Source organism: Ovis aries, chromosome 6 (assembly GCF_016772045.2).
Source record: "Ovis aries strain OAR_USU_Benz2616 breed Rambouillet chromosome 6, ARS-UI_Ramb_v3.0, whole genome shotgun sequence".
Taxonomy (NCBI): domain Eukaryota; kingdom Metazoa; phylum Chordata; class Mammalia; order Artiodactyla; family Bovidae; genus Ovis; species Ovis aries.
In genome coordinates, this window is record NC_056059.1 from 13,744,033 (window position 1) to 13,761,173 (window position 17,141).

The following is a 17,141-nucleotide window of genomic DNA, read 5'->3' on the forward strand; positions in this document are numbered from 1 at the left end:
AATTTTACCTTTTTCTGAAAATTATCCTTTAACTTTGCTATTACTGAAATGGCTGATCTGAATTTTAACCTGTTAGTTACGCATTTCATTTACTGTGTTTCCTCTGTTTAGTTCAAGAAAAATGAAAAACAAAATAGCAAGTTCTGACCACTTACATAAATTAATGCTAGTTAGTATTCCAAGATCCTGTTTGTTAAATTTCACCTTCTTGATACTGTGGTTTTTAAATACAGCACATCAAGGAACATAATCTTTGCCTAAATTCTTACAAATGTTTTACAAGGATCTTTAGCTCAATGCACCGAAGAATTGATGCTTTTGAACTGTGGTGTTGGAGAAGACTCTTGAGAGTCCCTTGGACAGCAAGGAGATCCAATCAGTCTATCCGAAAAGAAATCAGTCCTGAATATTCATTGGAAGGACTGATGCTGAAGCTGAAACTGCAATACTCTGGCCACCTGATGCGAAGAACTGATTCTTTGGAAAAGACCCTGATGCTGGGAAAGATTGAAGGTGGGAAGAGAAGGAGACAACAGAGGATGAGATGGTTGGATGGCATCACCGACTCAATGGACATGAGTTTGAGTAAACTCTGGGAGTTGGTGATGGACAGGGAGGCCTGGCATGCTGCAATCCATGGGGTCGGGTCACAAAGAATTGGACACGATTAAGTGGCTGAATTGAACTAAGCTCAATGCACAGCTACCATCATTCACTTCCTTTCTATTGATTGTGACAACAGAGTATGTTCCTGTTATACAAAAAGTTCTCTCTTCAAAACTAATTTTTGTTATGAAAGTTTCCCCTGGGAAGCCACATTGCTTCAACAAAAACATCAACTGCGTTTATACCAGCAGTTACATTTTAGATAGAAAATTTTATAGACTTTATACTACCTCACACATGCCAAAATAATTGTCTGAAGCATTTGCCATATGCAATTTCTCCTCTCATGGAGATGATGTTTCCTGTGTGAGCCTGTGAAGGGGAGAGTGGGAAGTTGCAGAGAATAGATATATTAACAAACAAATAAAATAATCTCAAGTAATATGAGGGCTATGAATAAAATAAAACAGAATAATGGCAGAGAGGAAGATGAGTTGGACTGGAGGTTCTTTCTATACATTAGGCAGAGCTGGAATCTCAGAGAGGTTATAGTTAAGCCAATGACATGAAGATTTGCCAAAGGAATATCTGGGGAAAAGAACCCAGGCAGAGGCTTTGAGACAGAACTGAGCTGTCTGGGCTAGTGCAGTGATTTTGACTGTGATCCACAATAAGAGATATATTTTATTTCTTGACCCAATACATATAAACTAAAGTTCCACAAAATGACATTCATACCACATGTGAAGCATTCTAATGATTTCTGTCTTATCCTATTCTGTTCACAATTCACTAAATTAATTTCATGAACCAACACTAGCTTGACAGTTATTTAGCATGGGTTTGAATCTCAACTCTGCAATGTACTAGCTGTGATACTTTCAATATATTACTTAGCCTCCCTGTTCTGCAGTGTTTACAGCTTTAAAGAGGGAGGCAACAGCAGTAGATCAAACCCGTGAGGTTTCATACCAGATTTCCTTCCAGAAAGACCAAATCAATTTAACCTCTAACTTCAGTGTATTGTTATTTCACAAACTATTCCTTTAAATCCACATTATTCATTTTCAAAATTATCAACTTGATAGGTGAAATATTGTCCCTAATAGTTTTAATTTGCATTTCTTTTATTTCCAGTGAGGCTGGACATGTTTTCCTCCTTACTGGATACTAAATGTCGCTGCAGGTTTTATTGCCTACAAACTGTACAAAAACAGTATGTTAAATATAAAATTTTACTAAGTATATAAAGCTTCACCTAGCTGCAGCCTATATAATTTATAACATGTTTATTATTACATTTATAATTTGTCACTTTTAAATTAAATGCAAAGTTTTAACATTTATTTACACTTATCTTACACTAAACTACATATAACCAATAAAGGAGAAAAACTTTTTTTGGATCCATTTGGGAGAATGGATACAAATCATTGAGAATATCAGCTAGTTCTTGAATTAGTTTTTGAAATTATTATAAATGGAAAAATACGAAAATTTGCTTTCATTGTCATTTTAACCAATAGAATTCAGTATTTAAAACCATAGTTACAAACTTAGACAAATGAAACCAAGTATTAAAAAATATACACACAATTTCAGCTGTATCTACCAAGCGTATTAAGAGTTGCCTACTGTAGTGGAAGAGAACGTTTCTGCAGTGAGGAAGTAAATTAATAAAATTAAATAAAAATAAATCAATTAAAGTTAATGCTGTGAATGAACTAACAATAGATAACAACAGGCCATGAAGTGAAGAGTATGACTGATTCAAGCTGCAGGTTAAAAATTTCTACCTTTTGTACTTTCCCTAAAATCAAATTTTTTTTTAAAGAAATGAAGTTTCTGGTGACATTATTGAGTACCTTGTACATATAGGGAAGTATGCTGGCTGCTACCACAGATGGAATAGTTTGTTTATTTAAAGAAGCCAAAATCAAACATTTTTCCTTAAAAAATGACTTTTTTCTTAATTCTCAATTTGTGGCATGACAACAGCTTCTGTTAGATTTTATTATCTCTGAAAACCATGGAATAAGGAATTCTGAATTCAATCAAACTGATGAAATTGGCCAGCCATGGGAAATCAACCTTAAATTCCCTGCCTCTGTAGGTGGTGTGCACACATCCCAGTAAAATTTTGATGAAGAGGATAAAAGACAAAAATAAAAATTTTTGGATTAATTGGAAGAGGGAATTTAAAAAAAAATCTCACCAATGTTAGAAAAAATTATATCAAATGAATATAGTAAAAACCACAAATGGAAACTTAATTTTCTTAACACTGTTTGATATAAAATATTAATAATAATTTTATCCTTCATTTTCCATAAAGTTCAAAACATTTGGACCATGCATTCCCTTTGATCAGATAAGCTCTAGTTCTTGCCATAAGAAAACAGCAGCAACAAATAAAGCCAACCATTTCCTCTTCCTAAGCCAAGACAAGGCATAGCTGCCAATGACGTTAAATAGAAAAACAAAAAATAACAGAAAAAATCCCCCTGGATGCGGGAAAAATTAGATCAGAAGACAGAAAGTATCTTTTGCATGAACTTAATTAGAAATTCAGTTTCTCTGTCCAAATGAAACTACCCTTTGATTATCTTGTTAATTCCCCTAAACACACACACGAATACATCACACTCTTAAGGAACCAAAACATGACTAGTAGAGACTCAAAGTTTCTCGAAGATATGTGGCTGTTACTGCAAGATAAGACTATGACTCCAGAGATCACAGAAATTAAAGATAGTGTGGCTAAGGCTTAAAGGAAACGTGAAAAAAAGATATAGTTTCTACTTACGTCTCTTAGTGCAAGGTTAATATCATAGTACAACTTTTGGTTTTTCTCTTTAGCCTTGCTTTGCCACTTCTGATCAGTAAATTGAAAATAACATGAACAGAGGAGGGTGGGTATTTTTCCTATCAAGGATCAGTGATCCACAACAAGGAAAAAAAAATCAAACTAGAGATCTATACAAAAAGCAACATAATCTGCTTTAAAGAAAAAGAAATATGAAATACTTATCTGATTTTCAGATTAGGAAATCTTAATACTTTATTCAATAAATAAGACTTATTCTATAAATCTGAAAATTGCAGAGAATAAAAATACGGTTCTATGATGTGGTTAGTTAAGAAGAAAAAGAAGCGAACCATAGAAAAAAGATGAGAGAGAAGATGAGGGTAAAACAGGTAGCTAATATTCATTGAGGGCCTACTATATGGCAGGTCTTTCATAAGACAAAATGTTCCTGAACCCTCATAAGAACTTTAAGTAGATAGAATTATACCCACCACATGAGGAAACTGAGTCTCTCAGGGATTAAGTTATTAGGATGACAAGACCAATAAAGCAGTAAAGCCAAGACTCAAACTTAGAACAGTCACACTCCAATACCTTTTCCATTGCTCTGCAACGTCAGCTATAGAAGAAAGGAGGCAGTGGGGTGGAGAAGGTGTGTGGAAACAAAGAGAAAAGTGGCTAAGATGGGAGGTGAGGAAGAATAAAAGACAACGGGAGAATGCGACACTCAGTAAGGAGAGATGAAAAAGAGATGGGTAGCAGCAGAGAAGGGCAGAAAAAGAACATGAGAGTATGTGGCTGTTAGCGTAACTGACTCCATTTTGGGCCCACAGGGTTCCTCCAGATCTGCTGACCCCACCCAGGACTGTACTGTGCAGTAAGTCATTTCCCTGTTGTCAAGGGCTTTGGAGCTAATCAGCATTGTTTAATAATTGTTAGGGCCAGGTTGGCCTCTTGCTCTGTAGTCCTCAAACAATGATGAAAACCTTCACTGATTTATTCCCTGTGTCCACAAGACTAGTTATCTATTCATAAATATTGACTTAGGAAGGCACTTCCTGTTTCCAAGCATGTACCCCCATACCCTAGGTTAACTGTAAAATTGTCTCGGTGGCCCCTTGGCAGTGTGGAGTGCAGCTGCAAATGCTCCTGTACCCTTGTCTCCTCAATCCCATTCTGTGAGCAAATTACTCTATAATATAGTGATCCACTGATTACATGGAACTGACTCCCTTGTTTTTTTCAGTTTCTATAGATAACCTTCTTAGTTTGGTGGGCACCTTTTGTTCCCTCCATCCTCCAACAGAGAGGGAAAGAAGACTGGAGAAAGTTGCATATAAGGAGTTGCTTGAAGAAAAGATGCAAGAAAAGATCTGTTGGGAGACTATGTGTTTGGAATGTAGGTGTCAAGAAGATAAACAATTATTACGTATCCACTGGAGTATCTATCAGTAGAACATTTTCAACAACTCAAATCACTGTAACCCTAATTCATTTTGAGCAGTTTCTCAACTTGAGCACTAGTGACATTTTGGGTCAGACAATGCTTTGCTGTAGGCAACTGTTCTGTGGATTACAGGCTGTTCAGCAGGATCCCTGGACTCTTCTTATTAGATGCCAATGGTACTATACCTCCTCAGTCTTAACATTCAAACGTGTCTTGAGACATTGCCAAGTGTCCCTTGTGAGTCTAACTGCCCTAAGAGCCATTGATTTAGAGGTTCCATTCTTGAATAATGACAGAAATGAACAAAAGATATCTACTATATACAAAATTATTCTGGGAGTTACTCTAGTGACTAGATGCCCGTTGGAAAGAAATTAGATTACGTTTAGGGCCAAGTTCATCTAAACTCAAGGAACTTGCTACAGTCTTGTTTGCAGACTGCTTTTAAAAGATGTGAAAGGAAGTGGGTTACAAACACATATCTATTTTTGAACTACACAATCTAAAGGGGGGCAGCAGATTTATCACACTGTTCTTCCATCATGGGTGAAGGCTCTCATTTCTGAAAACAAAAACAAAACCGGCTCTGGAGCTTGGAGACCTGGGTTCTGGTGTGCTCTAGTACGAGACAGTTGTTAAGACTGAGAGCAAATCACTCGGCCTGGGGAATCAAGGCTTGTTGGCTTCTTACACTTTACCTAGAGCTCAAATATACCCTTCTAGGGAAACAGTAAAAAGTAAAATAACTTCCATACATTTCTATTACTGATACTATGTTGAAGGGAAAGTATGGTGGGTTGGCATGCTTATTTCTCCCTGCCACTCAAAGTGTGGTCCATGGACATAGCATCAGCCTCACTTTAAGAGCCTGTGAGAGATGCAAAGTCTCAGGCCTCACCCCAGAACAACGAAATTGTAACCTGCATTTAACAAGGATGCTCTGTTTGCCCATTAAAGCTGAGGAGCACTGTTCTATTCCTCCTCCTTCCTAGGGTGGCTTTCTAACTGTGGAATGTGCAAAACTTACAAATAACATTTCTCAGATTTCTTTTTAGTTAGGGTTCTAGTTGAAAATTAGGTTCAAAAGCTAACCCTTACATGCTTATTATATGCTAGATACTATAACATTCTACATGTATTACATATATACATATATATATAAGAATTTTGTGAGGTTGATTTCCCCTTTAGACAGATGAAGAAACTGAGGGCCAAGGGGTCAATTAACTTGCCCAAAGTTACAGTTAGTAAGTAGCAGAGTGAGGATTCAAACCTAGGTATTCTGGATCTAGAATATGTACTGCTAATCATATCTTTAACGACAGATCAAAGAGCAGATATAAGGCTTTCTGCTGCTGCCACTTTTTTAAAACAGATGCTCTTCTGGAACATTCTTTGATAAACGCTATTATGCACGTTCCTTCATTTATTATCTATACGCCAACACTTATCTGAAAATTCCAGGACTGCAAAAGGCAAGAAGCAGAAATAAAGCATTACCATCTGAAAGAAATCAAAATCAACCTTATCTACAGAGTGGATGATTATATACCTAGAAGTCTAAGAGATATTAGTATCTATTAGTGTTAGAATTGATAGGGACTTCTCTAATGATCCCGTGGCCAAGACCCCACACTCCCAACGCACGGGGCCCAGGTCTGATTCTTGGTCAGACGCCACATGCTGCAACTGAGCTGGCCTGCTGCAACTGAAGGACCCACGCGCCACAACGAAGCCAGAAAATCCACATGCCACAGCTAAGGCCCAGAGCAGCCAATAAATAAACAATGCAAAAAAGGCTTCATCCCCCAACACTCTCTTGAAAAGTGAATTAATAAAAGGATTCAGAAAGGTAGCTAGTTCAAAACTAATTTATAAAAACCAGTAGCTAAAAACCAGCAGCAAAAATATGATATGGATAAAGAAATCCCCTTCAGAATGCCAACAGAAAAATGTAAAAGCTTATTTCAGTATTTATAACTACTATAAAGGATTGTGAACCCAAAGAGAAAGTTGATTATTCAGTGATTAGGGGGAAAAAAAGATTAGCTCCATACCTCACACAATACATGAAGTCATTGTAAAGAGACTAAATACAGAGAGTGAAAAAATAAAAATAAAACTATAAACACACACATAAAGGAAACATTAGTGGATATTTTAATTAACTGTAGGATTAGAAAGAATGTTCTAAAGAAATATATAAAAATTTTGTGTGTGTGTGTGTGTACATGTGTGAGGGTGTAAGGTGTGTATTAAATTTCCAAAAGTATTCCTTTGGCTAATAAAAATTTAAAGCATTTCTAAATCAAAAACATCATAAAATTATAAAGCAAATAGCAAGCAGGGAAAATAATTACAAGCAAAGTGAAATATGGCATTAATATCTTATAATAAATCCGTCTAGTCAAGGTTATGGTGTTTCTAGTGGTCACGTATGGATGTGAGAGTTGGACTGAAAAGAAAGCTGAGCACCGAAGAATTGATGCCTTTGAACTATGGTGGTGTAGCCCCGTGGACTGCAAGGAGATCCAACCAGTCCATTCTAAAGATCAGCCCTGGGTGTTCTTTGGAAGGAATGATGCTAAAGCTGAAACTCCAGTACCTTGGCCACCTTATGCAAAGAGCTGACTCATTGGAAAAGACTGTGATGCTGGGAGGGATTGGGGGCAGGAGGAGAAGGGGACGACAGAGGATGAGATGGCTGGATGGCATCACTGACTCGATGGACGTGAGTTTGAGTGAACTCCGGGAGTTGGTGATGGACAGGGAGGCCTGGCGTGCTGCGATTCATGGGGTCGCAAAGAGTCGGACACGACTGAGCGACTGAACTGAACTGAATAATGCCAAAAGAAAAAAATGGTCAGGAAGCATAGTTAAAAAGAAATGCAGAACTTCCCTGGTGGTCCAGTGGTTAAGAATCTGCCTGCTGATGCAGGGGGCTACAAATTTAATCCCTGGTGTGGTAAGAGTGCACCTGCTGCAGGGCCACAACTACTGAAGCTGGTGTGCAGCTAGGAAGACCCAGTGCAGCCAAAAATAAATAAATAAATAACATTTAAAAAAATCTAGGGGGAAAATGCAGATGCTCAGTAAATATATGAATGGTTTAGTAAACCTCTCTAGCAGTATCTTATGATAATAAGATAATTTTTGCCTACTAAATGTGAACTGTGAACTTCCAGATGTTCAAGCTGGTTTTAGAAAAGGCAGAGGAACCAGAGATCAAATTGCCAACATCCGCTGGATCATTGAAAAAGCAAGAGAGTTCCAGAAAAACATCTACTTCTGCTTTATCAACTATGCCAAAGCCTTTGACTGTGTGGATCACAATAAACTGTGGAAAATTCTGAAAGAGATGGGAATACAGACCACCTAACCTGCCTCTTGAGAAATCTATATGCAGGTCAGGAAACAACAGTTAGAACTGGACATGGAACAACAGACTGGTTCCAAATAGGAAAAGGAGTACGTCAAGGCTGTATATTGTCACCCTGCTTATTTAACTTCTATGCAGAGTGCATCATGAGAAACGCTGGGCTGGAAGAAGCACAAGATTGCCGGGAGAAATATCAATAACCTCAGATATGCAGATGACACCACCCTTATGGCAGAAAGTGAAGAGGAACTAAAAAGCCTCTTGATAAAAGTGAAAGAGGAGAGTGAAAAAGTTGGCTTAAAACTCAACATTCAGAAAACGAAGATCATGGCATCTGGTCCCATCACTTCATGGGAAATAGATGGGAAACAGTGTCAGACTTTATTTTGGGGGGCTCCAAAATCACTGTAGATGGTGACTGCAGCCATGAAATTAAAAGACGCTTACTCCTTGGAAGGAAAGTTATGACCAGCCTAGATAGTATATTGAAAAGCAGAGATATTACTTCTCCAACAAAGGTCCATCTAGTCAAGGCTATGGTTTTTCCAGTGGTCATGTATGGATGTGAGAGTTGGACTGTGAAGAAAGCTAAGCGCTGAAGAATTGATGCTTTTGAACTGTGGTGTGGAGAAGACTCTTGAGACTCCCTTGGACTGCAAGGAGATCCAATCTGTCCATCCTAAAGGAGATCAGTCCTGGGTGTTCATTGGAAGGACTGATGCTGAAGCTGAAACTCCAATACTTTGGCCACCTTATGCAAAGAGTTGCCTCATTGGAAAAGACCCTGATGCTGGGAGGGATTGGGGGCAGGAGGAGAAGGGGACGACAGAGGATGAGATGGCTGGATGGCATCACTGACTCGATGGACGTGAGTCTGAGTGAACTCCGGGAGATGGTGATGAACAGGGAGGCCTGGCGTGCTGCAATTCATGGGGTCGCAAAGAGTCGGACACGACTGAGCAACTGAACTGAACTGAAACTGGCAAATATTAATCTACCAATTAAATCACTGCTGACATGGATGGCTTCTAATTGACACTCTTACATACTAATGCCAGAAGTGTACACTGGTGCAGGCTTTCCTGAATGTAATTCTTTAGGATGTTTCAAGAGACTTCAAAGAGTTTGACTTACTGACCTAGGCCTTCCACTTCTAGAAACTTACTCTAAGGTAGAACTGTGAGGAACTGTGACAATAAGGTAGAACTTTATAAGCAAAGATTTTTATTACAATGTTATCTATAAAATAAAGTTTGAAGCAAATTAAATATGTAGTATTAAGGGAATGACAATTAAGCAGCCCTAAAAATAATTTTTGCAAAGAATTTTTGATAAAATTGGAAAATGGCACAACATGCCTAAGTAGATAAAACAAGATATCACATTCAAATATTACATTACAACCTGTTAAAAAATGTGTATATATATACACATACACAGATATATGAATGCAGTAACACCAAATATTTCATATTTTATAGCACAGTATTACTCAGTGAGATTTCAAATGCTCTTGTTTTCTTGTTTAGATTGTTCTATATTTGTACATTTTCCAAAGTACATAACACATAATCATAAAAACCTTAAAGCTAGAAATAATGATTCTGAAGTCAATCCGAGAATAGCAGTACCTTTCTATGCTCTAAGACGGCAGGGACACCTTAGGTTATTCAGGTTGTGAATGCCACGTCTGAGTGGATGCCACTCACATTACATACATAAAGGTAATAAGAGGACTGGGGACTTTAACCTTCTAGGTAAACAGCAGGGCAGAGACTCTAGGGACCCGGCATTCAGAGTCAGAACATACTTCGATCATCTCTCACGCACACAGTTACCAACACACATTCAGGATAGCTGTGTCCTGTCCCTTCAGTGCCTTGGGCATTTTGCCTGTCTCCTGGCTTTTCTCTCTGAGGCCAAACTCCCACTTCAGACTTGACACAGTTCCTTCCTCTGGGGAACCTGGTCCAGTCTTTTAAGTTCTCCTTTCCTAGTACACAGGCTGCCTTGTCAATCATCCTACCTGGAAAGATTCAGGTCAGAAGGACAGAGGAACCTTAGTTTTTCTCTCAAATGGAGTAGGATTTCAGGATAAATGGAAAAAAAAAAAAAGGCTGACAAGATCTTAGTTATTGAGAAAATACCTATATAAATACCAGTATTTTGGTACTACATGAAATAAATACCATTTTTATCTGGTATCATAACAATGAGCCAAAGATACATTTGGTATAATCAAAGCTGATGTAAGAGCTCTCCAGGTTAAGGAAGGGCAAGAGCTTTTGAGTCAACAATGTAAAGAAAAAGTGAAGGGAAGGATGTATGTGGAGGAGGCTTTAGCCTGGGAAAGAGCCAAAGGAAGAAACCTGCTTCATCAAATTATGAGGCAAGGGCAAACTGTGAAAGAATTAGAAATAGAAAGGGATTTAATACAGAAAATTAGGGGCTGACAAAAATCTCTGAAAGAGATGGAGGAGCAAAGGCAGGTGCCTTCTGGAGCTACTGCATTCAAGAACACACCACCTATAACCCTGGTCCAGATATAAGGGAGCCTCTGCTATTACTGCAGCCTCTGCGACCAATTCTCTTTTAATATCCGTGAGACTGCTCAGATTCTGGAATATTGAGTGTGTCAAGCAGAAAGGACAGCAGGAGATGGCCTCTGTCTCATTTCCAGCTAATTAGTTTTGGTTTTGTTCCTATCATTGTTTCTATGGAAAAGTTCACTCCAAGTTCCAAATATTAACAAGATTACAAACCAAGTTTTCAAAAGTACTCCATTTGTAATTTGGAGTCCACGTGTCCTTAAAGCAGCAAACACACACATACTATCTGCCTAAAGAAAAGCAAATTAAAATAACTCCTTAGGCTATGTTTTACAGTTGTTAATATCATTTACCTCTTCCTCAAATATCTTTATGTCTCTACTGTCATTACAAGACAGTGCATATAAATTTCATTTTCAGCACTTGAAAGAAAGCTACATTTATCGCTTCCCTGATAGCTCAGATGGCAAAAAATCCACCTGCAATGTAGGAGACCAGGAGACTTCCATCCTTAGGTTGGGAAGATCCTCTGGAGAAGGGAATGGCAACCCACTCTAGTATTCTTGCCTGGATAATTCCATGGACAGAGGAGCCTGGCAGGATGCAGTTTATGGGGTTGCAAAGAGCTGGACACGACTGAGACTAACACTTTTCATTACCAAGAAGTGATTTATCACAAAAGCTTGTTTCTTATACCAATGGGTTGGGTTGTATCAATCTCTTTGTTTATTTTTGACTTACTTATGAGAAGTTCTTTGGTGCATATATATTATTAGGAGGGAATGCATATCTCAGGTATAATTTTCAAGTATTGTGTATGTGGGCTTAGAGTACATAAATAAATCATGTGATAAAAATGAAATGATAACGTTTTCACAAGAGTATAGGAAAATAAATTTCCATGACACACAATGATAGAGGCAGGTATGCAAAATATATCTGTTTTCTAGGGTATATATTTCATTCTTTTTTGTTTCATCCCTTTTTGTGTACCATAAGCAATTCTGTTAAGACCAGAGCTGCTGCTGATTGAAGATCCACAAAAGCTTAGATGAAGTATTTTATTTTTATTTTTATTTTTTTAGATGAAGTATTTTACATACTCCCTTACAACCACTTGAAAATTACTTTGGGATCTTCAATTCAAATAATATTTCCCCCGCCCCAGGGAATTTCTGTTGCTGTTTTCCTCACTTTGCCAGTTGAACAACTAAAGTAAGAGGAAACAGTCCTTTAGCTACTGAGTCATGGCACAGTTAATGCGGATAAACCATCAGGAAACTAGTCAGGAAGATCTCATAGCTACCAATTATATGCTTCAGTTACCATCTCCTATATCATCAAAAGAATGAAAAATTACACTTCCACATGGTGAACAAACCTAATGCTAAGGCATATTTTGTGCCTGCCACACGGTTATTTCTGTTTCCTAAAACCAAGGCAGAGAAATTACCTATTAATGCATTTAGTGATGTTGGAGTTTGTGAAATGTGACAAAAAGATGCTGAAGGATAATGAGAGGAGATAGGTATTGATCTCAACAGTATACCCTGTAATAAAGGCAAACGATAGTTTTATTTCTTGCGCTTTAATGGGATTCTGAGGGTAAGCCAATCTCGGGTATTTTTGAAGGTCTACTGTATTTCATGGTGAAAATTCATCCCACTATGTGGGATAATTCAATTTCTTTCATTAAACGTCTTCCCTAATTGTCAAGATACATGCTATAACGCCTATTATCACCATATTTTATTTAGTGAAAGCAAATTCAGAGTTTCAAAAATTGCCCAACTTCTCTCCTTTATTATGGCTGGAACCATGCTTTTTCTCCCTTTGGTAACAACTGAAAGCAATTTTTCGGCTTTTTCAGTTTTTCAATGAAGTTTAGATCTCCTTTCTGTTCATGTCAAAAACTTGCTCTGGGAGAGTCCCCGTCAAGACATCCATTGTAATACTCGCTCCTACACATGCCTTCAGATACTGACTTGCATGGCTACAGAAATACACCTACACCGTACAGAGGCGCTAGGTGTGTTCAGAAATGCCAAGATGGAAGGCGGGAGGGGAGTCGCTGGCCCCTAAAACACAGCCCCGGGGAACAGATTCCAAGTGGAAGAGTGTTTACATGGAAGGCTTTCAGATAAGCGACCGTTATGGAGGGCATTTCCCCAGAGCCCCGGGCTCTGGCCTGAGAATCCTCTCCGCCACACGGGTGGGAAAAGGCGGTGCTCACCCAGCCAGGCACGCGACTCCGGGTCGGCCCTCGGCACGCGACCCCGCGGCCCGCCCCGAGCGCGCCGTCAACTGCTCTCGGGGTCAACTGTTCGGCTTCCCAGAACGCCACGAAGCCCAGCTCCCCAAGCCGAGCACAGCCCGGGCGCCGCCCTCCCGCCGGACCACTTCCCTCCGCCTCCGCGTGGGGCTCGGGAAACCGGCCAGCCCACGCCGCCCCGCTCGGCTCACCTGCTCCCTCTCCTCCTGCGGCCGCCGCCCGCGCCGCCGCGGGCTCGCCCCGGACTCCTGCTCCGTCCCCGCCGCCGCTCGCTCCGCCAGCGCGTCTCGGTCTTCGTCGCGCTCCCCGCCGCTGCCTCCGCCGCCGCCGCCGCCGCCCAGCAGCTGCCCGGCCGAGCACATTCCGCCGCCAACTTCTGCCGCCCGGGACCGCCGCCAAGCCGGAGGCAGCGACCCAGTGCCCGAGGGCCGCCGTAGGATCGTCCGCGCCTGCCACTGACAGGCGCCTCCAGAGCGCGCCCCGCCGGCTGGGGCGGCACGAGTACCAGCCCGGCTCGGCCCCTCGAGTCACGGGCTCGCCCCGCCCTCAGCCGCCGGGGCGGAGCCCGGGCGGGGGCGGGGCCACGGAGGGGCGGGGCCAAGGGCGCGCGCGCGCGTGCGAGTGTGACAGGAGAGGGAGTCTGTGTGAGAGTGTACGTTAAGAGACTACATGTGCGTGTGACACTGTGTATGAGAGAGAGGAGCTGTGTATGAGAGACTGTGTGAGAGACTGTGCGAGAGAGATTTTGTGTATGAGTGCAGCACAACAACCGTGAGAGACTGTGTAAGAGATGGCGTGTGCATAGGAGAGACTGTGAGAGAGAGACTGTGAAAGGCAGGATGTATGCGTTTGTTGAGGGAGAGAGGAAAGCGTGTGTTGGTGTGTGTGTGAGAGAGAGAAGGAAACACACACACTCCAGCGAGACCCCTCTGGGTTTGCCTGGCACTACTGGTGTGCCTGGGCACGCTGCTGGCTGCCTGTCCTGAGTAGCTGTTCATCTTGCAAGTCATACGCATTCCATGTCTATTTCGTTCCTTTTGCCTCCTTTCTGTGTTTCTCCGAAGGTCTGAAGGTATCTCTCTGTTGAGCGCTTCCCTGGTGTGTGTTGGTTGTCAAAGCCTTGGGAGCAGAGGTAGTGTATCTGCTTTTGTGTATGTTTCTATAAATGGGTAAAAATATGTCACTCTCAGTGTGGGGGATACATTTAGTTTATAAGTGTTAGGATTTATAATAAGAATTATATATATATATATATACATATATATATATATATATATATATATATATATATATATATATATTTTGCGTTTGTCCCCATTCCTGGCACAGAGCTCCTAAAACCTTGAAGCTTCTCAATTGGTGAGAAGGATAAAGATGTCTTTTGTTACGTTAAGGAGGTAACTTTTTGGTAGTCCCTATGAAACTTAAGGATGGGTCCTATTCCCAGAAGAACCAACTTTGTGATTAGAGGATTGGAACTTTCAGTCCCACCCCCTGATTTCCTGGGAGGGCGGAGGGACTGAGGTTGAGTTGATCACCAAAGCTCAAGAGTTTAATCAGCGTTGCCTACATACTGAAACCTCTGTAGAAAAACAAAGGACAGGGGGTAGAGAACTTCTGAGTTGGTGAACAGGTGGAAATGGGGGGAGAGGGGCAGCTTAGAGTGATCATGAAAGCTCTGCATCCTGTCCCACACACCTTGCCCTGGGTACCTCTTCATCTGACTGTTTACCCATATCCTTTGTACTATCTTTTGTAATAAAATGGTTAAGTAAATGCTTCCCTGAGTTCTGTGAGCAGCTCTAGCAAACTAATGGAACCCAAAGAGGGTGATCAAGGGAACCTTCACTATATAGCTGGCTGATATTAATAGAAGCAGAAGTTACAACCTGGACTTGCAATTGACCTCTGAAGTGTGTGGGGTGGGGTGGAGTTGGACGGAGGGGAAGAGGCAGGCAGCAGTTTTGTGGAACTGAGTCCTTGGCCTCTGAGATCTGTGATCTTGTCTCCAGATAGGTAGTTTCAGAACTGAGTTAATTGCTTGGTGTGGTTGAAAAATACACATTAGACTCCCCTATCCCTTTTGTTAAAGGGAAGCCAGGGCACTTAAATCCCATATCAAATTTCATATATTTCTTATCTGAACTTTGAGAAAATACAGACTATTGTATAGATATAATAGCAGGCTATCTTTCAATGGAAAGTAAATATGCCTAGGTATGGAGAAGAATGAGTTATTTGATTCTTCTATTAAAATGTCTTTAGGCCCAGAGAAGGGAATTAAAATAGGCAGAAACCTAAAGGCTTATTTTAAAGACCTGTTTCCTGGCTTTGGTAGTCAGGACTGCAGAAACCAGGAAATATGCCTTTGGATATCACAAATTAGAAAGAAAATGAACCTGATTTATTTCCTTTCTTAAAAGCCTTTAGACTCCAGGAGGGAAGTATTTAATGTTTTATATATGTAATCAGAAACAAATGTCGCCATGGGAACCCAAGAGCATTCCCTGATGGCCCTCATTGCTTTCCTCTAATGCCATTCTGTTCTGAAAATTTTACTTTGGCTCTTAGTAGCCAAAGCAAAAAAAAAAAGACTTTATATATTTTAAGAAAACTTTAGGATTATGTGTAGTGGTACAGAGAATATCAGCTTTTACTACCAGCTCTGTGGAGCTTAAGGCACATTTTGAAGTTCACCCTATTTTGGCTTTTATTTCTTAACTTGGTAAGTCAAGCAGCTATGCACGCTTCACTCAGGTTACAGAGTGAACAGAAACTCCTTGTATACATGAGGACTCAGAAAGCACAGGTTGTGTATATGGCCAGGAAAAAAGAATAATACTGTTTAACTTTGTTCAACTTAGGAAACAAGTCTTATTAAAGTGCTTTAGAATATATGTCTGACCTTTTGAAGAGTCCCGCTTCATGATTCTTTGAGAAGTGTATTCTTTCAGTTATTTCACATATATTTATTGAACACCTCTAGGCATTAGACTCAGGTCTAGGCTCCTCCTCTCATGAAGGTTCCATTTTATTTCTTTTGAATTCTATTCTGCTTTTCCTGGTAAACACCAAGAATTTTCAGCAAAAGTTGGGCAGAATTCTCTGATTCCTGCCTAGAACTGATGTCAGAACCTTCTTTCTCAGTAGCTATCCTTTATTTAGTGCATGAGTTTCCTCTTTGAACTGTTATTCATTTGTTTATAAAGACTTTGGTCTTTCTTAAAGATAGAGGCTCATCTCTTTTCCAAAAACCCATGAGTAGCATTTTATACAAAAGACATTATTCAGATTGCATTCACATATCACATACTTTCAAGTACATCTTATTGGGGGGGAGCTTTTTACTCTGTTGCATAATATGAATAATAAATACATAAAGCTATTACTGCCAGTTTCCCATGAGAAATATAAAATTTTTTTATTACCTAGGCAACTATAACCTGTTGGTCTCAAATTGTAATATAGTTTAGTTGTGATTTTATTGATGTATTTACCTTGTGTTTTCCTAGGGATTAGTAAGTGGCAAAAACCAGATTCTTTTCTCAGGAGTGGCCTATGTAGTGCAAATGTGTCTTGTGCAGTTGCTGTGGGAACAAGGACTTTGAATCTCTCACTTTCACACCTTTAATATCTTATTTTAAATCTTCTTCCACTCATGCGTACATCTTTCTAGAAAGAAAAAATGAATCAGAGTGATATGTACTCATTTAGTAATATAGTGTTAGAAGCAAGTGCAGTTATTTGTAGAAACTGAGCCAAACATTTTTTCAGTTTAATTTTGACATATTATGATGTTATTATGGAGAAGGCAATGCACCCCACTCCAGTACTCTTGCCTGGGAAATCTCATGGGTGGAGGAGCCTGGTAGGCTGCAGTCCATGGGGTCGCTAAGAGTCAGACACTACTGAGCGACTTCCCCTTCTCTTTTCCCTTTCATGCACTGGAGAAGGAAATGGCAACCCACTCCAGTGTTCTTGCCTGGAGAATCCCAGGGACGGGGGAGCCTGGTGGGCTGCCATCTATGGGGTCGCACTGAATTGGACACGACTGAAGTGACTTAGCAGCAGCAGCAGCA

The 17,141-nt window shown here is 40.2% G+C and overlaps 1 protein-coding gene across 1 annotated transcript in view; it reads right to left on the minus strand.

Annotated features, from left to right (window-relative positions):
* FAM241A (family with sequence similarity 241 member A) overlaps window positions 1-13,561 on the minus strand; it is a 43,527-nt gene extending 29,966 nt beyond the window's left edge. The window contains exon 1 of the mRNA XM_042251138.2: window positions 13,254-13,561. Coding sequence (XP_042107072.1) covers window positions 13,254-13,424 — 171 coding nt within the window. The 5' untranslated portion in view covers window positions 13,425-13,561. The remainder of the gene's footprint in view (window positions 1-13,253) is intronic.
* Between the last annotated feature and the right edge of the window lie 3,580 nt (window positions 13,562-17,141).